Source organism: Ruditapes philippinarum, unplaced genomic scaffold, assembly GCF_026571515.1.
Source record: "Ruditapes philippinarum isolate M1 unplaced genomic scaffold, ASM2657151v2 ctg607_1_1_1_1, whole genome shotgun sequence".
Lineage (NCBI taxonomy): Eukaryota > Metazoa > Mollusca > Bivalvia > Venerida > Veneridae > Ruditapes > Ruditapes philippinarum.
This window is the reverse complement of record NW_026854188.1, coordinates 183,047-203,750: the sequence shown is the minus strand read 5'-3', so window position 1 is coordinate 203,750 and position 20,704 is coordinate 183,047. Positions and strand designations below refer to the sequence as shown.

Here is a 20,704-nt window from a genome sequence, read left to right as displayed (position 1 = left end):
AAATTTTTCGGCGGGGGATAATAAAGTTACAAAGTGCTATATGTAATCTGTTAAATTAACACATGATAACATATCCATTTATAGACTGTCCTCTTAATTTATATACATGTAGGCTTGAATTCTAATAAAATGAAATATAACATTAGGTTGGCTGGAGGAAAGCCCTGTCCTTAGTGTTAACTCAACATCCCTGAACTTCCAGTCAATCAGTTCAGCTCAGTAATTTTAAACTCTTTAGAGCTAGGTTTTGTTGCAAAAATTGGTTTTGTTCTGGTTCAGTGTTGACATTTGTTTATAAAATGATGCCCAAAATACTCCAAGCTAAAGGGCTGCAAAATCAATTATATTGCCTAGGTTGTCCAACAGCTTGTACAGACAAGTGGAAATTTTCAAGAATTTACTATATAAACGTTATCAGGGCAAGTTTAGAAATGCTTCAGAGAAAAACCGACTAGTAAGTCAAAATGAGATTTTGCCGGCCCTGTTATAAAATAAAGCTTTGTTTTAGAACGCCTAAATGACTTCCAGTATAGTTGTAGATTACAGAAGTGCAGTTCACATTTCATTATACATCTCTCACACTGGCATATAACAATTTTTATCATAACACGTACCTGACAGGTTGTTCTTTACGCACTTTCTGTACCATCTTAATAAGTGTTTTATTAGTGGTAACTTCCTCTGGTAAATGACCATTGAGAGTAGGTAAATTTAGATCTATTCCAGGTACCATCTAAAATAAAGTTAATCCAGTCTAATAAGATTTTTTCAGTAAATTACAAGTTATATATATTAAAACTAGTATGTCCCAATATATTTTTTTCCATTGAACTTTACACTCAGCTTATATTGTTAAAGATTTTTTTGACAGGTTATATATCTAAGTAAAAAAGGTTATACAGTAAACTTCACTTATAGCGAACACGGTTATAGCGAACTTCCGGTTATAAGGAACAATTTATTTTGGCCCGAATTTTGCCCTTCTTTATTTAATATAAAAATATACGGTTATAGCTAACACGGTTATAGGGAATTACCGCTTATAAGGAACTCTATTTTAGTCCCAAATTAATTAAAAGTACAGAAAATTACACTTTTATAACGAACTCCAAAATGACTTGTTTTCTTTGGCACAGATTAAAACTCGCCCGAATGTACTGTTCACTGTTGTTTGTACTACAATACAGCTGTGAAAATGAATTTGTATAGCAGTAACGTAATATAACTTAGAATATTTTTATTTTTATTTATGATATTTTAGTATGAGTTCTTGTCATTAAGATAAAACTGTTATTCTTTCTATTTTATTCAATTATTTCTTGTCTTTAATAGGTTTGCTCTAGCAAAATAATTATTATCATTTATAATCAGTTTTCAACATAATCATGCATGCTTGCTTATCCATTGAAAACTACAAAGTACGTCTGATTGAAATAAAAAGAAATCTATATCTTTCATAAGTAAAAGTCACCACCCTTAAAAATATAATAGAAGATATAAATGGAAGGAAGAATCGAATATCTTGTTTATTCTTAATCAAGGAAAGAACACGAAAAGCACTGAATTTAGAAAAACAAGAGGGCCATGATGGCCCTGAAGTCGCTCACCTGTATATAGGCCCCTGGAGCGGGGCCAGTTTAAACCCCAGGCCCCGTGTTCACAAAGATTTAAGGATCAGGATCAAGATCAGGATCAAATTTAATAACTCAAATATTCTCCATTATTTATCCTCATAGATTAAATATTCAGTATTAACTTGATAAAACTGGACTTGAAATAGCATGCTTATGAAATTTTAGAATGAATTTATTGTTATTTTTACAAGATATGGGCATTTTACAGTTGATCCAAATTTGGTTCTTGATCCTGAAATTGATCCTTATTTTGATCCGATTATTTTTGTATTTGTTTTGTTATTTGTTGATTTTTCCCCAAAATAGGTTGGTTTCTTTGCAAGTAAGAAATTATTTATATTCCGAATATGTACCATTTACTTCTAGCATAATACCATCAATTTTAGCTGTATAAAACAATGAAAATAAAATCAGGATCATCTGATCCTGATCCTGATCTTTTCTTTGTGAACACGGGGCCAGGGCTTTTATTTGAACAAATATGGTAGACACCCATTAGAAGATGTTTCATGCTAAACATCTAAGGTCTAGCTCGTTGGGTTTTTTAAAAGAAGATTTTTCAAGTTTTTTCTTTACACATATAGATAAAAACAATGACACACCTAGGGCAGGGCCAATTTTGACCCCAGGGCTTTTATTTGAACAATCTTTGTAGACACTTACTAGAAAATGTTTCATGCTTAATATCTAAACTCTAGCTATTCGGGTTTTTCAAAGAAGATTTTTAAGTTTTTGCTATTCACATATAAGGAAAATTAATGTCCCCGGGACGGGGCCAATTTTGACCTCAGGGCTTTATTTGAACAAACTTGGTAGACATTCACTAGAAGATGCTTCATGATTTATATCTTAGCTCTTGCTATTTGAGTTTTTTCAAAGAAGAATTTTTAAGTTTTTGTTATACACATATATGGAAAATGAATGACCCCCGGGGCGGGGCCAATTTTGACCCCAGGGCTTTTATTTGAACAAACTTGGTAGACACTCGCTAGAAGATGTTTCATGCTTAGTATCTAAACTCTAGCTTTTTGGGGTTTTTTTCAAAAAAGTTTTTCAAGTTTTTGCTATACACATATAAGGAAAATCAATGACCCCCTGGGGCGGGGCCAATTTTGACCCCAAGGCTCATATTTGAACAAACTTGGTAGACATCCATTAGAACATGTTACATGCTAAATATCTTAGGTCTAGCTGTTTCGGTTCTTTAAAAGAAGATTTTTTAAGTTTTTACTATATGCATATAGGGAAAATCAATGACCCCCTGGGGCGGGGCCAATTTTGACCCCAGGGCTTTTATTTGAACAAACTTGGTAGACACCCATTAGAAGATGTTTCATGCTAAATGTTTAAGCTCTAGCTCTTTGGGTTCTGTAAAAGAAGATTTTTTAAGTTTTTACTATATGCATATAGAGAAAATCAATGACCCCCTGGGGCGGGGCCAATTTTGACCCCAGGGCTTTTATTTGAACAAACTTGGTAGACACCCATTAAAAGATGTTTCATGCTAAATATTTAAGCTCTAGCTCTTTGGGTTCTGTAATAGAATATTTTTTAAGTTTTTACTATATGCATATAGAGAAAATCAATGACCCCCTGGGGCGGGGCCAATTTTGACCCCAGGGATTTTATTTGAACAAACTTGGTAGACACTCACTAGAAGATGTTTCATGCCAAATATCTTAGCTCTAGCTTTTTGGGTTCTTTAAAAGAAGAATTTTTAAGTTTTTACTATATGCATATAGGGAAAATAAATGACCCCCTGGGGCGGGGCCAATTTTGACCCCAGGGCTTTTATTTGAACAAACTTGGTAGACATTCAGTAGAAGATGTTTCATGCCAAATATCTGAGCTCTAGCTCTTTGGGTTTTTTAAAAGAAGATATTTAAAGTTTTTTCTTTCGGCTGCCATGGCAACCAGAGTTCTGCATGGAATTAAATTCTTTGAACAATTTTTAAAGGTGACCACCAAAGGAACATTCCTGTGAAGTTTGGATGAAATTGGCTTAGTGGTTTATGAGGAGATGTCATTTAAAGTAAAAGTTTACGGACGGACGACGGACGGACGGACGGCCGGACGGACCAAAATTTGATGTTTATGAGGCAAATGAGCTCATAAACACCACCTGGACCAACGTCCATAAGCAAAATAAGCTCATAAAAACAAAAAATAGCTCTTAATTTTAAATTTTATGAGTTTATGTTCTTTACTTAACTACGGAATGAAGCTCATAATAATCAAATGTTGGCTTGGCCGGACGGACAGACGCCAGACGGACGCCGGACGAAAAGCGATCACAAAAGCTCACCCTGTCACTTTGTGACAGGTGAGTTAAAAAAAGATATTTTATGTGAAATTGAAAAAAAGTGTAAAACTTAAACTGAAATAGTAAAGGATTTTGAAAATTCAAAAAAAAATACGCTATTGAGTATTGTGTCTAAAAATCAATGACTAATGTTTCTTAATTAAATGCCCTTCAAAATTACGGACGATGGTAAAAATCAAATCTGTTCGCTATAAAAACTCCTGTTACAAGAAACTAATTCACTTTATGCTTATAAGGAACTCCGGATATAAGGAACAGATTTTGAATGTCCCAATGAGTCTGTTATAAGCGGAGTTTACTGTACTATAACATGCAAACACATTCTTACACAGAACCATATAACCTACCTTCTTACACAGAACCATACAACCTACCAAGTCATCAAAACTAATTTATTGTAATGCACAAATGCTTTCTTTCGGAAAAAAAACAAACCCAACAAAAACAGTTACCAATATCTAATGAATAAAAATGTTACAAAAGTGAATTATAATAAAATTATAGTCAATAGCAAGAAAATATGCTTATATATTTGATTTTGAAAAATTAAGTACTATTTATTTAAAAAAAAAAAATGAATGATTATAATAACTTTGCCCTTAAATACATATGTTAACAATTTGATGAATAAATAAATGCTGTCTAATTTATAACAAATTTTGTTTAAGTTAAACCAACCAGTAATCTTTCTAGGATCTTTTTTCTGCCAAGTTTACATGCAAGATGGATTGGTGTAAGTCCTGCATCATTCTGCATGTTGATAACCGCTGCATCTGCTTCAATCAATGCAGTTGCTATGGCAACATTGTCGCCACCTTCAATTGTACGATGTAGAGGAGTGTTTCCATCAAATAAATTCACAGCACAAATATGGCTCACTATACCATCTATGATAATATAAATGAAGAAATAAAATCATGATGTTATTTAACAACTGAGTTAACTTCAACCTTTATCCTGTTAATTGTAAAACACACCTGTCATTTGTAAGCATATTTGTTAGTCCCATTCCAATGCCATGAAAGATGTTTCAAAATACTATAATTAAATGTGGTGCTGTCAGATTTTATAAAGTATGTTCTGTAAAGATAATTTGTAAAATTAAAGACCTATCTCTCCAGTAAAAGTTTATGTAACCTTAGAGAGTGTTAGTTAAACGTGTTGATCTTGAGGTTATGGTAGTCTTACTGTAATGCTTTCCTGCCAAAAAAATTCTAACATTGGCCAATATCTTAGCAAATTGATAATTTCCAGAACGTCATTTTTTTCAATATCTTGGGCATTAGATTATTTACAATCATCAATCTTTTATTGTTATGAACTAAATTCAGGATATAAACAGTTAGAAATTATTTAATATGGAAGATTGTGAAAAATAACAATCCAGAAATGACCAATTTATTATGTTATTGGCCAATGTTGGACATTTTTTGGCAGAAAAGCATTGCAATAAGACTACCTTAAAGGGACTCAACTGAGGTTTAAAAGCCTAAAAACATAACATTTGAATTTCTTACATAAATGAGATGGGACATTTTAAAGAAAAATATATGCAAAGATAGTTAAGAAATATACTTTGAAATAAATTGAAAATTGTATTTTTATGCTCTTCTTAACCCGATTTGAGTGAAAAGCGTTTAAACGCTTTTCAGTTTGTGTCATTTTTTTACAATTTGAATAATTCTGGAAATACGAAGTGCGCGAGTGATCTGAAATTTTGCACAAATATTTATGGTCTAAACCTACACCAAATGATACATTTATCTGGAAAAATTGTTTTCAGTCCCATCATGTCAAAAAACCTCAGTGGAGTCCCTTTAAATTCAATTCAAAACCTTAGTTTGTGAAGATTTTATTTTGTTCTTGTATAGAGGTTCCTGCTCTACAGAGATCTGCTCTGCATAGGATGCACTGTATACATATATATGTATAAATGGCAATCATTAAACAAACCATACTAAAAATAGATTTTGTTTATATATAGTACCATGATATATGTAAAGTCCTTTTGGCCTCTCAACATCAGTGAGGTAGGAGCTGACTTTGTTTTGTTCCATCTTTGCATAAACTGATCCAGGTAATGTATTTGCCAAGTTGCTGAAAGTTGAATAATAATTTCAATAAATATATTATTCCTGACATCTGACAGTTTCTGTAAATAATTTCCCTAGACAGTTTCTTTGATTAGAATTTGCCTGGTAAAGTGATAGTTTCTTTTACAGTTGACTCTTGTTATCTGGAAGTCATCACGACCGCCAAATAGACAATTCCCTGACATGTGACAGTTTTTTTTGCACAGATTTTTCCCTGACAATGTGACAGTTTGTTTTAATAGATTTTTTCCTGACATTTTGCAGTTTCTATTACCAAGTTTTAACTGATGTTTGCTGATTTATATTATTAGACAGATTTATCGTTTATTCTAAAGATGATTTCATAAAATGAAAAAATAAAGCTACATTTTACATAAGAAACAATTGAATTGTCTATGATTTATAGGCTGTTGTATTGTAAAAGAAGAAAAATCATCTCAAATATTAACCCAAAATATTTTCAGACATTTTTAATATTCTCTCTGTTTGTTTTGTTTGTTTGATTGGGTTTTACATCACATTGTCAAGGTATAGGCCACATGGCGATGTTCCAGCTTTACTGGTGGTGGAAGATGGTAGACCAATATTTTCTCTGTTGCTATAAATACATAATTTATTCTATCAAAGTAGTTACCTGGGATTTAGAGAAGTTGAGAAATCACAGTTTGCACCGGCTGGTCTATCATAACTTTGAGCTAGATTAGGTAGATATTCATTCTCCCCAGATCTTTCTAATGACTTCATTAAGTCCTCTATAATAATAAATAATAATAATAATAATATTAATAATAATGATAATAATAATATCAACAAAAACATTCAGTGATTTTTTTCCTGTATTTTACAGCCGAATAAAGTCTGTTTGCCTTAGCTCAAAATAGGTTTATTTTCCCCTTAAAATGCAAATATTTTTCCCTAAAATGCTCTGTGCATATTCTTCACTAGAACCATGACTTAACAGCAGCTGACTTATATCAGCTAGAAGACAGAAAACTGTTCCTATAGATAGCCTCTACTATGTACCATGCAAATTTAATTGAATTGAAATTGAAAATTTTATAATTTGTGTGGGTAAATTATATTCTCAGTTGTTGGAATTTGATTTTCCCCATTTCCCATTTATTGCTCTTATTTTCCCCTTCAGAAAGCCACAGGTTGTTTTGAAAATTGAAAGAATCACTGACAATACTTGTAGTAGCATGGTGGCCAATAATATTTGAGGGCAGTTTCTGGACACAACAACAAAGTTACAGGTCTGATCTCAGGCCAACATATATTTGATTTTTCAATACATATACATTTACAGGTTGACTTTAAGAACTTTCTATAATCAAAGACAGTTCATCTTTCTTTTCTTTCTCCACATAATTCATATATATATATAACTTTTGAAAAATCTTAGTTATAAAGGCAATTCTATAAACTGAACCTTTAATACAATCGATTGAGGCATTTAATTATCTCCAAAGAAAAAATCTTAGGTCTAAGGACCTTAGAATGTTATGTGTAAACCCTGGGAAATGTACATTTTCAGTTATTAAGACATCCAGTATCATTTGTCTTCAGCTACTATGCAACAAAGGTCATTTGTCCTCAAACAATGTTTTTAAGTCAGAAACCAGTGTCAATCACTATTTAAAAACCAGCCAACAGAGTTAATTGTCCTCAGCCAAGGCTCAGAAACTTGCCCTAAGCTGTTTTATAAAGATATACCATGCTCAAATTAGATACTAGAAAATATTGATAATTACTACACAGTCTCTTTGTGAATATAAAATAAATATGTTTTGATTTTACACAAAGTAGATATGTTATGATTAAAAATCTACACACTATACAGCCATTCTCCTATAACTTTTTAATAATTCCTGTCTTTAAAAATCGTAGTAAAATGTACAGACCAGCTTTAACATTTGTGACTAACATTTAAATAAGTACACTGGGATGTTCTCAGCAGCTTAACTTTAATTTTGTAGCGTGGATGCTCCTAGTTTTTCATTTGTGTTAAACTGAAAAGCAATAGTAACTGCAAAAAATCGCTGTAGCTTGACCAATTAAAGTTTAAGATTGAAGAAAAAATAATCTATTTCCATATTTTCCAACAAGTTTGTGCCTAAAATCAATACAGTATTGATAATTGATTCAGAATTACATAAGAAGTTAGAAAAAGAGACCCTTATTTTCTATGATTTTTTTTTTAATGCTGCCATCTCCGAAATGCAACTATGGTACCATAACAATTTTAAACTGGAATGTAACAATCTTGAGATGTGTTGAATTCTTTTAAATTTGTACTCAAAACAATATCAAAAGACTATATTTGGAATAAAATTGATAAATTAGGCTCCTGCGATGAAACATTTTTAATATAAACCGCTTTATTGTAAGTAATTCAAATGTCACGTTTAAAATTCTATGCCTCCGTAACGGGGGTATACTTTTAAATATACATTATACCAATCAAATAAAAAATTTGAAATATTGTTTTGTATTTTTTTAAATGAAAAAGACCAAAATGAGATGTCATTTGCACAAAAATGTGATAACTGTCACCTGTATAAGTCTAATTTCACTAAAAGTTTTTTCTTCCATAAGTAAATTTTACTTGTTTATTGGCAAAATGTATTTCTTCCTTTATATACAAGCACATTTTTTTATAATTTTGAGGTCATTATGTTATTTAGAAGTGTTTCTCTGGGTTCATGTACATATTGTATTTACTTTACTTAAGTGTAGCTATGTATATTGTAGATATAGTGTTGAATGTATTATTGTAAATATTAGTTATGAGTAGTCTTAATATTTTCTCTTTACAATTGTCGAGGTTTACACGATAGTATCAAGAGAAAAAGATGTTTTAGATTTATTTCAGTCAAAAAAAGCTGATATTCTCTGCCTACAGGAAACACATTTTATAAAAGAAATTGAAAAGAAAATTTATTCTGAATGGAATGGTTTTATGTTTTTACAGCCATGGTAGGTCTAATGCCAAGGTGTGGCTATTTTATGCAGAAAAGGTTTAGATATAAAAATTAATTCTGTTAAAACTGATGATTCAGGAAATTTCATAATTTTACAAATAATGCTTGATTCTATAAATTTCACATTAGTTAATATTTATGCGCCAAACAGAGACAGTCCTAGTTTCTTTAAAAACATTTTTGATACTTTAGATTCTTTTGATGATAATGACTCTCTAATTATTTGTGGAGATTACAACCTTGTTCAAAATCCTGACTTAGATTATTATAACTATAAATCAAAAAACAATAATGTAAAGGCAAGAAATTTTTTAATAAGTATTATTGAAGAAAAAGACCTCATTGATCCCTTTAGAGAACTGCATGGTAATATGAAAAAATATACATGGAGACGAACCAACCCTATACAACAAGGTAGACTAGATTTTTTTCTTATATCAAATAGTTTATATCAGTATGTACGAAAATGTGATATTGACATTAGTTTATAAATCTGACCATTCAATAATATATTTAGATTTTTGTTTTAGTTCTGTAAGTCATGGAAAAGGTTTATGGAAATTTAATAATGCTCTGTTATATGACATTGAATTCCTTGATATTATAAAATAAAAAAATAGATGAAGTAAAATTACAATATTGTTTACCAGTATACAATATAGACTATGTTTTAGATCCAAAAAACAAAGATGTAAATTTTGTTATAAATTATGAACTTTTTTAGAAACTCTTTTGATGGAAATAAGAGGTAAAACTATATCTTACAGCTCTTATAAGGTCAAAGAAAGAAATACTTATGAAAAAAAGTTAATTGAAGAAATTAATCTTATAGAGCAAAACATGACAATTGAAAATAAAGACAAACTTTTACACTTACAGAATGAATTGACTGAATTAAGAAATAGAAAAATAAGAGGTGCTATGATAAGGTCAAGGTCACAATGGATTGAATCTGGAGAAAAGCCTACTAGTTATTTTTTAAACTTAGAAAAAAACACATTGTTCAGATAAAAATTATTCCTTTTCTAGAACTTGATGATGGATCCTTTATATATGATCAAAAAGATATTCTTACAAAGACATGTAGTTATTATGAAAATTTATATAAAAAATGTTGATATAACTGAAGAATCTAAGATTGATATGGAATTAGAAAATTGTAATGTTACCAAGTTGTCTCAAAATGAAGCATTGAATCTTGAAGGTCTACTTTCATATGATGAAGTTTCTTTTACATTAAAAAACATGAAAAATGATAAAAGCCCAGGTTGTGACGGATTTACAGCAAATTTTTTTAAAATATTTTGGAATAGAATTGGACATTTTGTTGTAAAAGCTATAAACTTTGCTTATACTGTTTAATTCTTTTTCTAGAAATCAAAAGCTAGGAACAATAACATGCATTCCAAAAGAAAAAAAACCAAAACAATTTTTAAAAAATTGGAGACCAATAACTTTATTAAATGTAGTTTATAAATTAGCTTCAGGTTCCATAGCAAATAGACTTAAACTTGTTTTAGATATTTCTAGTTTCAAAGGATCAGACAGGATTTGTTAAAAATAGATATATTGGTGAGAACACTCGATTATTGTATGATATTATGAAATATACTGAGGATAATGATATACCAGGTTTAGTAATGATGATAGATTTTGAAAAAGCATTTGATACGTTATCATTTACATTTATAGAGAAATGTCTAGAACTTTTTCAATTTGGTCCTATGTTTAAAAAATGGATATCTTTATTTTTATATAATACTGAAACTTGTGTTATTTTAAATGGATATTTATCAAAGTTTTTCAAAGTTAAACGAGGTTGTAGACAAGGCGATCCTATTTCACCTTATATCTTCATTTTATGTGCAGAGATTTTAGCAATAAAAATAAGACAATGTAAAGATGTTAAAGGTATAAATATAGATGGGGAAGAATATAAAATTACACAATTTGCTGATGATACTTCACTTTTGCTAGATGGAACAGAAAATTCCCTTAATACTGTTTTAAAGTTATTAAACACGTTTTCAGAAATTTCAGGATTGAAAGTAAATTTTGATAAAACTAAAGTTATTTGGATAGGCTCTCTTAAATACAGTACAAGATCTATTAAGACAAAATGGAAACTGACATGGGGTGATACACAGTTTAAATTGTTAGGTTTGATATTTGATGTTGATTTAGAAAAAATGATAGAGTTAAATTTTTAATGAAAAACTTCAAAAAGTTAAAAATAGTATAGGATACTGGAAAAAAAAAGAATGTTAACACCTATAGGAAAAATTACTGTTGTTAAGTCATTACTCCTTCCTTTATTCACTCATTGCTTTACAAGTTTACCAAACACCTAATTCAGCATTTTTGAAAACACTTAATGACTTATTTTATAAATTTATATGGGAAGGTAAAGCAAAGATAAAGCAATCAGTAGTTATTAAAACATATCAGGAAGGTGGTCTAAATATGATTGATATTGATAGTTATATACATTCTGTAAAGATAAAATGGTTTAAAAGATATGTTAGTAATAGTAACAGTAAATGTTATAAGCTAGTGATGGCTTTATTCAATATTGATAAAGTGTTTAGCACAGGTAAATTGTTTTGTAAATTGACAATTGATAAAATTAAAAATGCTTTTTGGATAGATGTTTTAAAAGCTTATATGATTTTTACAGATAAACTTTGTATAGACAGTTTAGAACAAGTGTTACAAATGCCATTGTTTTACAATCATAACTTGTTAGCAGGAAATAGATACTTTTATATCAAAAATTTTTATGAAAAAGGAATCAGATTTGTTAATGATATTATTAATCCCCAAGGCGATTTTGTAGATTTAACTTACTTAGAGCAGGTGACACAAAAACAAGTAAATTTTTTACAATATCATAGTTTGAAAAAAGCAATATTATTATATACACAAAAGCTTAACATTTCTATTTGTAAAGATTTTATTAATGTTCAATACCCTATTATGAGTTGTTATATAAAACCTATTTTAATTACACAAAATATCAAAAAGAAATATGTTTATGATATTCTAGTTAAAAATCAAGATGTACCAACATGTCAAGAAAAATGGAACTCATTTTTTACAAATTTTGATATAGATTGGAATTTAATATATAGTTATGTATTTAAATGTACCAAAGATTCCTATATTCAGTGGTTTCAGACAAGAATAATTCATAGAACTTTAGCAACAAACTCACTTTTATTCAAAATGAAAATTGTCAATAGTAAAATGTGTACTTTTTGCAATTGCCAAGAGGAAACTCTGTTGCATTTATTTTGGGAATGTCCAAAAATTCAATTGTTTATTTCAATATCTGAAAGACAAGATAGATAATTTGGATGATAATTTTAATTGTAAATCATTTTATTTTAGGTTCTGAAGTTAATGATTTTAAATATGATATTTTGTTTTTAGAATTGAAAAGATATATTTATTTGTCAAAGAGAAAAATCGTGTTACCTACAATACCTGGTTTTAGAAATAGTCTTAAATTGGCGTGGAATATTTACAAAAATACAAATTTGACCAAACATGTAAATGAAGGATGGCAAATTGTAAGAACTTTAATAAACTAATAGGCTACACTAAATCAATTTACCCCAAACCAATATTCTTTGTTTGTTTTGAAGCTGTTGCATAATACATTATCATACATAATTGTTATACATATTATATGAAAATTGATTGAATGTTTGAATATAATGTATATTATAATTATATAAAAAATATTATTATAGATGATGATTTAAATATTATGTATATATCATGTAAGGTATCAGAGGGATGACCCCGACCCTCTCATACCTATTACGGGGTAAATAAACGGGGTTACCCAGTTGGGGCCTCAAAAAAAAAAAAAAACAAAAAAAAAAAAAAAAAACAAAAAAAAAAAAAAAAAGTCTAATTTCACTATGTTTCCATAACGACTATTTTCCGTAACAAAACAATCACAGTATACGGTTCAATCGACAGTGTGACTTTTTTGCCTATCACCAATCCCAATGATATGTCACAAGAGGTATGCATGCAACATCTTAATTGACTTTTATGATACAATTGGGCAACTGGAGGTAATTGGCAATAACTGTACTTTATTTTGGCAACCACTGTTCTTGATTTGATAACGATATTTTCACTATTATGTTACATATATGAGAAGTTTTACTGGTAAAAATCGATTGCAAGCTTTATTTTCAGCAAACCACAGAGTCAAAAGTAGCAAGTTGCCGCTATTTATTTATTTTTCACCTGTTTAAAACATTTGTTACAGAACATAGTTAATTATTTTGAGATCATAAACTGATGTCATATATGCACTTTATCCAGTTATTTAACAATTTGAAATGAATGATTGGTTTCAAACATGGAACACAAAGAAGTGAACAGTTTATCAAATAGTCAAAGGCAATTTGTTACGGAAGCATAGTCTTCTACCATCTTTTTTGAGCACCATAATACTTTTATTCAGTTTGTTTATAAAAACTGTTCCAGTGAGTTTTTTCATTATAAAGATACATGAAAATGGTGTCCAATATTAACTGGAAGTCTCACATGATTTGTATTGTGTTGTAAGGTTGCAGCTTTCCGTTACAGAACATAAAATTATCAAATTTGTTACGGAACATAGCATTCATAAATGCTATGTTTGAGTATGATTTTTAATGTTTTTTACTATTTATAAAATACCAAAATTGTATCATTATGTCACTTACATTATCTAAAAGTTTTAGAATTACAATTATCATAAAAAAGTAATATTAATAATGATATTAATATAATGATAATGATAAAATGATGATTATTATGATAATTGTTATATTAATAATAATCATTATAAAAATAATAATTTTAATGATGTTCATGAATCAAGGTTAATAAGTTTATAATATGCAACGATTTTTTATTTTAGAATGGTGCTTTTAAATGCAGAAATACAAAAGACAAAAGCAGAGAGGGGAAAACAACAAATCATTTAAAAGAGAAAGAAAGCAGAAAAAAGTATGTTCCCACTCAAAAAAGAAAGAGCACTGGTGAAGAAAATGTAGAGAGAACTACACGAAACATTATAACAATACAACAAATTTGTGTAAATTAGGCAGAAATAAAGCTAATAAAAGTGAAAAAAAAGAATTCTTGTTCATTTTCTGTGAAAAACATAATATTTTATTTTCCATAACATATGTTCCGTAACAGATATCTTTTCCTGCACTACTCACTAAATTAAACTGTTGATGTGATTTTAAATTGATACAGTGTTTTATGATTGGTGTTATTTGTCAAGATACCACATTTACATTGTTAAAGTAATTTTAAAGAGTGAAAATGTTGAGTTATTAATCCAATGTTTTTTAATTATTCACCTATGTTCCGTAACAGATCGTAAGGACTGTTTGATGAACATTTGTACCGGGAAGTTATTGTTTGGTAACGTTACACCAATTAAAAGTTATGCTTTATTTGTTTTCTGCTTCTATTTTAGATATAATTTGATAACTTTTATGACAGTATTTGTTTGTGCATTGTATCTAAACAATGTCAATCTTTAGTAACGAAAATATTTGCTTATACAAGCTTTTCAAATAAGAAGTATACAAGTTTCAGAATAAGATACTAGTATGGCATAAAATATTTTTGCTACAGGTAACCATTGGTCTTCAACTTTACAATGCATATTCTTTTGGATTGTTTAATTTAAAATGTTAGTAAAACAATACCTCCAAAGTAATTCCGATGATTAATATATGTTCAGTAACAATGTTATTCAGTAACTAACTTCAAAAGCTTTTAGTATACAAACGGAGCGAATGGTGTGTGTTAAACTACAACACAATCTGTCCAAGGTATTGAACATTAAAGCAAATCATAGAAAACGTTGTTTATTAAACTCAGATTTTTCATTTTTTGTGAACCAAAAATGCTTCAATTATGGAAGAATGGCTGTAAAGGTGGTCACTATATGAATATACATTAAAATTAGTCATTAAAAATAACTGACAGTTTTTTTTTTAAAGAAAGGACCACCTTTACTTTTCTATTATACGGAGCGCAGCTTCCCATACATAGTTATTCATTATTTTATTCAAATTATATATATTCAGAAGAATTTCATAGATTTCAATACATTTTGGGATTAAAATATTTTACTCAAGGATGAGCATATTATATCTTTAAAATTCAGAATGTTTGTACTGATACATAACGGTATCAAAGAACATTTATATGGACACTGTCTGCCATATTTTCCCTAAAATACTGGTACAAATGGTGACAAGCCCAAGGAAATACTCTTTGCAAAAATTGTGTTTAGTTACATTACAGGCTGATTACCATTGATGGTTTCTATTCGTGATTTCCAGGGAGGTAAATCAAGCACACCAGAGTCTGTATCAGAGTTATCTAAACTGAAATGGAGCAAATACAATATTGCATTAATATTAGATTATAATGTTGTAATGGTCATCATACCTTTGTGAAATTTTGTCTTCGTATTAATTAACAGTTCATAAGAAAAGAAAAGTCTGTTCATATAGAAAAAAACACATACTTGTGGCTTGAATTTTAAGTGACATTGCCACTTTTAAGGTCATATATAGAGGATATTGAATGAGTGTAAGTTTAATACTAAATTTATTGAACTAGTTGAATAACATTATTTTATTCAACAAGTTTTTTAAGAAATATACCATCATTTAACAGTAAACAAGATAACATACTCATCATCTGAGATTTGGTTGGCATAGACAGCAGACTGAAGCAGAAAATTCACCGTTTCTAGTCTCCCTGATCTACAAGCCACCATTAAAGGAGTATCTCCATTCTTGTCTCGCAAGTTGTGGTCAAATCGTGGCTAAAATTAAATATCATAAAAAAGTCAAATGTATAAAAGTTAAGCTCACGTTTTTGTTTCAAACATGCTTTCATAAACAGGGATCACCTTGCCATTTCTTATAATTTCATATCATTTCAGAAAATCAAACAAATTTGGCAATAAGATATTCTCAACCAGAGTATTCCCTGTTTACATGAAAGAAAAGTGATCCAGAGAAGCTGTTATAGACCATTTAAAACATTCAACCTCCAAATTTCTAATAATTACTGTTTCACCATTGTGAACATTTGTAACAGAAATATTTCAAATTTCCAGCTGTTTAAGTCCAAATCTTTCCTGCATGGTTCTTTCATCAAGGTAAACAATTTTAACAAATTACTTAAAAATCAACTATCATACAAAAGATAAATTTGTGCCTTTTTGTTACATGTGTAAAAGAGAGCTCAGCAACATTTGTTTTGTTTTTTAATTTTATATATTTTATTTTTTCAAATTCTGATACAAATTTTCCATATTTTCCCCCAACTCTATCAATTCTGATAGAACATGTATTTCCATTCAGATGAAAACATTTAAATAAAAATTAATGTCCTAAATAAGTTTTATATGGATTTGGAACAAAATAATTGTATCTTCATTCAATTTTTCCCCTAGTCACAACCTTTTGAAACCTTTAATTTATTTATAAAAACTAACTCTGACATAGAACAAACACAGTCTGTTACTTACCACCCATATCTTTATTAGCAAAAACGGAGCTTTCCTGGATTTATCAGAGACTAATTTCATCACAGCTTGTGTATGCTCATTCCGATGACCTTCAATGAGGACTCGTGCCCCTTCAAACTCCGGGGAAGTGTACAGTGAACCTTTGGAGTCCAGTAACGCTGTGGTAGCTCCAAAATCTATCAGCAGACTAGTCAACTGTATATAGCCTGATTAAAAAACAACAAACATTAAATGTTAAATCTCAAACTGTTGAAATATATATGTCTCTACAATGATAAATTTTTGTTATAACATGGCTATAAATCTGAAACTGTTCATTATTATTTAAACGGGTTTCAATTTCAAAAAATGAGCAGCATATTCAAATCAGGGCAAAGTTCAAAATATAAATCTAGCAGGATATGGGTTAAACTTTTCTATAGTGAAGTAGAATGCAGAGATTCTTCTTACTTTCACAAACAAAAAGTATTCAAACCCCCAAAAAAAAAAAAAAAAAAATTACAATGTACAATAAATTAATAAATTTTTATTGGAATTCAAGTGACATCAACATTTTATTCATATTATCAGAAGAGAAAGACCTTAAGTGCTGCTAAATTCAATATTAAGATGGGAATGAGCATCCATGGCATGATGAGGCTAGTTTGACAGCTTCCTAACATTAATTGTAAGTCTCAACGCTAAACCAGGAACGGAACAAACTGCAGTGGAGGAAAAGAAACTTTAATACTCAGTCAAAAGGACGTCTTACAAGTAAAACATTTGAATACCATGTTCATCAGGATATAATATTACCTTTTTCTGAGGCTATTTGTAATGCTGTTTTCTTATCATTGTTTACTGCATTAATATCCAACCTATTTCTAGTACTGGACTGATTCTCTGACTCTTTACAAAATGGCAGCAAATAGTTGGCAGTTTCTAGGTGACCAGTCTGTGATGCTATATGTAATACTGTATTAGCAGTTCTTATGTCTCTCTTTTTTAAGTCTGCTCCTTTCTGTTCATGAAAAATTTAATTCAATCTTAGATTATCTCATGAATATTATTATATTAAATTCTTATTAATGAAATATTGAGAATTATTTATTGAATATAATACTTATTTTCATTTTCTGTACTTTCACTGTAAAAAATTTATTTTTCACTGTGGTGAAACATATTTTTCATATATTTATTGGTGTCTGCCGGACTACTTTCTGCTATATACAGCCAACATACAAAAATTAATTAAGGTAAAGTCAATCGAATTCTGATGCCAAAATAAGAGAAAAATGTATATAATAAAAAGAAAATTTAAGTATTTCTACAAAAACAGGATTTATTTTCATCTTGTGGTATGAAAATTATCATATTTCACTTGTGGCTATTGGCACTCGTGAAATATTTTTTTCGTACCACTCAATGAAAATAAATACTGTATTTATAGAAAATAAAAACTTGAATATCCTCTATTCAATCTTTTTATCTTTTAACTAGTCTACAAAAAAACTGACCCATTCATGATAAAAAGCAAATTTGAAAAAGGCAGATGTTGAAGAAGCATAATCTATTAGATGACAGTGTTCTTCTTCCTAATTTGAGATGTCAGGAATAAATATGATAGTGTTCTTCTTCCTAATTTGAGATGTCAGGAATAAATATGATAGTGTTCTTCTTCCTTATTTGAGATGTCAGGAATTAATATGATAGTGTTCTTCTTCCTTATTTGAGATGTAAGGAATTAATATGATATTGTTCTTCCTAATTTGAGATGTCAGGAATTAATATAATATTGTTCTTCCTAATTTGAGATGTAAGGAATTAATACGATACTGTTCTTCCTAATTTGAGATGTCAGGAATTAATACGATACGGTTCTTCCTAATTTGAGATGTCAGGAATTAATATGATAGTGTTCTTTCTTATTTGAGATGTAAGGAATTAATATGATAGTGTTCTTCCTAATTTGAGATGTAAGGAATTAATATGAAAGTGTTCTTCTCCCTAATTTGAGATGTAAGGAATTGATATATAATAGTGTTCTTCCTAATTTGAGATGTAAGGAATTAATATTATATTGTTCTTCCTAATTTGAGATGTCAGGAATTAATATAATAGTGTTCTTCCTAATTTGAGATGTCAGGAATTAATATAATAGTGTTCTTCCTAATTTGAGATGTCAGGAATTAATACGATACTGTTCTTCCTAATTTGAGATGTCAGGAATTAATACGATACTGTTCTTCCTAATTTGAGATGTCAGGAATTAATATGATAGTGTTCTTTCTTATTTGAGATGTCAGGAATTAATACGATACTGTTCTTCCTAATTTGAGATGTCAGGAATTAATATGATATTGTTCTTTCTTATTTGAGATGTCAGGAATTAATTTAATATTGTTCTTCCTAATTTGAGATGTCAGGAATATGATAGTGTTCTTCCTAATTTGAGATGTCAGGAATTAATATAATAGTGTTCCTCCTAACTTCAGATGTCAGGAATTATATATAATAGTGTTCTTTCTTATTTGAGATGTCAGGAATCAATACGATAATGTTCTTCCTAATTTCAGATGTCAGGAATTTTATATAATAGTGTTCCTCCTAATTTCAGATGTCAGGAATTATATATGTTCACACATGTGAGCATTCTTACATTAAAGAAGTAAAAATAAACATTGTTTCACTTACCTCCACAAGGAGACGGACAACTTCAACATGCCTATTCTCTACAGCAGCAAATAATACTGACTGACTACTGAGATCACTCTGGAATACATACAACATAAATTATACCACAATACTGACTGGCTACTGAGATCACTCTGGAATACATACAACATAAATTATACAACAATACTGACTGGCTACTGAGATCACTCTGGAATACATACAACATAAATTATACAACAATACTGACTGGCTACTGAGATCACTCTGGAATACATACAACATAAATTATACAACAATACTGACTGGCTACTGAGATCACTCTGGAATACATACAACATAAATTATACAACAATACTGACTGGCTACTGAGATCACTCTGGAATACATACAACATAAATTATACAACAATACTGACTGGCTACTGAGATCACTCTGGAATACATACAACATAAATTATACAACAATACTGACTGGCTACTGAGATCACTCTGGAATACATACAACATAGATTATACAACAATACTGACTGGCTACTGAGATCACTCTGGAATACATACAACATAAATTATACAACAATACTGACTGGCTACTGAGATCACTCTGGAATACATACAACATAAATTATACAATAATACTGACTGGCTACTGAGATCATTCTGGAATACATGTTTGTTTGTTTTGTTTGCTTTGGGTTTTACGTCACATTTACACAGTTTAGGTCATATCGCGACATTCCAGCTTTACTGGTGGAGGAAGACCTCAGATGCCCTTCCATGCATTTGAGATCTTCCTCCACCAGTAAAGCTGGAACGTTGCGATATACAACATAAATTATTATACAATTATTGACTCGCAAGCCATTGAATATGATGTGATATTTACCGGCAGATGACCGAGGCAATAGCTGAGGTCAATATTTTTGGGAACAAAATTTAATAGGGTCAAAATTTAGCTTTTAAACTTTTAAAATAATTAATGTTTGTGTTTTTTGATTGGGGAAAAATATGACTTTTAAACAATGGAATAAACCAACACTAAGTTTCATTGCGGCAACAAATTAATCAAGTTACAATCTTTGCTTTGGCTTTCATTGTAATATTTTTGATTGGAAAAACATTACAGTGAATATGATACTCTTACCAGTGAATAATAATTGATTTATAAATAGTTCTGTTGACTACTGTTTGGACCAATGAGATTGCAGCTATCTTTCAATCAGTTAATAAACAATAATACTGACTGGCTAATGATATTTACCTTTGAATTTACATTGTCTCCATCCTCTAATAAACAAAACAGTTTTTCAGCATTTCCATCCATGGCAGACAGTCTTAGCTGAGGTATTATCATCTCTGCTTGTCTCCTAAAACACAATTACATTATATTGTCATTATTGTGTCTTACATTAAATATATGATTTACTATTTCTCAAAATAAATAAT

The 20,704-nt window shown here is 29.6% G+C and overlaps 1 protein-coding gene across 4 annotated transcripts in view; it reads right to left on the bottom strand.

Moving 5' to 3' along the window:
• LOC132739343 (ankyrin-3-like) overlaps positions 1-20,704 on the bottom strand; it is a 70,020-nt gene that overhangs the window by 5,702 nt on the left and 43,614 nt on the right. For all 4 annotated transcript variants that reach the window (XM_060727039.1, XM_060727038.1, XM_060727040.1 and 1 more), the window contains 10 exons: positions 20,520-20,625; positions 19,281-19,358; positions 17,403-17,607; positions 16,608-16,813; positions 15,763-15,896; positions 15,377-15,450; positions 6,685-6,802; positions 5,945-6,054; positions 4,636-4,844; positions 615-733 (listed from right to left, as the gene is read on the bottom strand). In XM_060727039.1, coding sequence (XP_060583022.1) covers positions 615-733; positions 4,636-4,844; positions 5,945-6,054; positions 6,685-6,802; positions 15,377-15,450; positions 15,763-15,896; positions 16,608-16,813; positions 17,403-17,607; positions 19,281-19,358; positions 20,520-20,625 — 1,359 coding nt within the window. The remainder of the gene's footprint in view (positions 1-614; positions 734-4,635; positions 4,845-5,944; positions 6,055-6,684; positions 6,803-15,376; positions 15,451-15,762; positions 15,897-16,607; positions 16,814-17,402; positions 17,608-19,280; positions 19,359-20,519; positions 20,626-20,704) is intronic.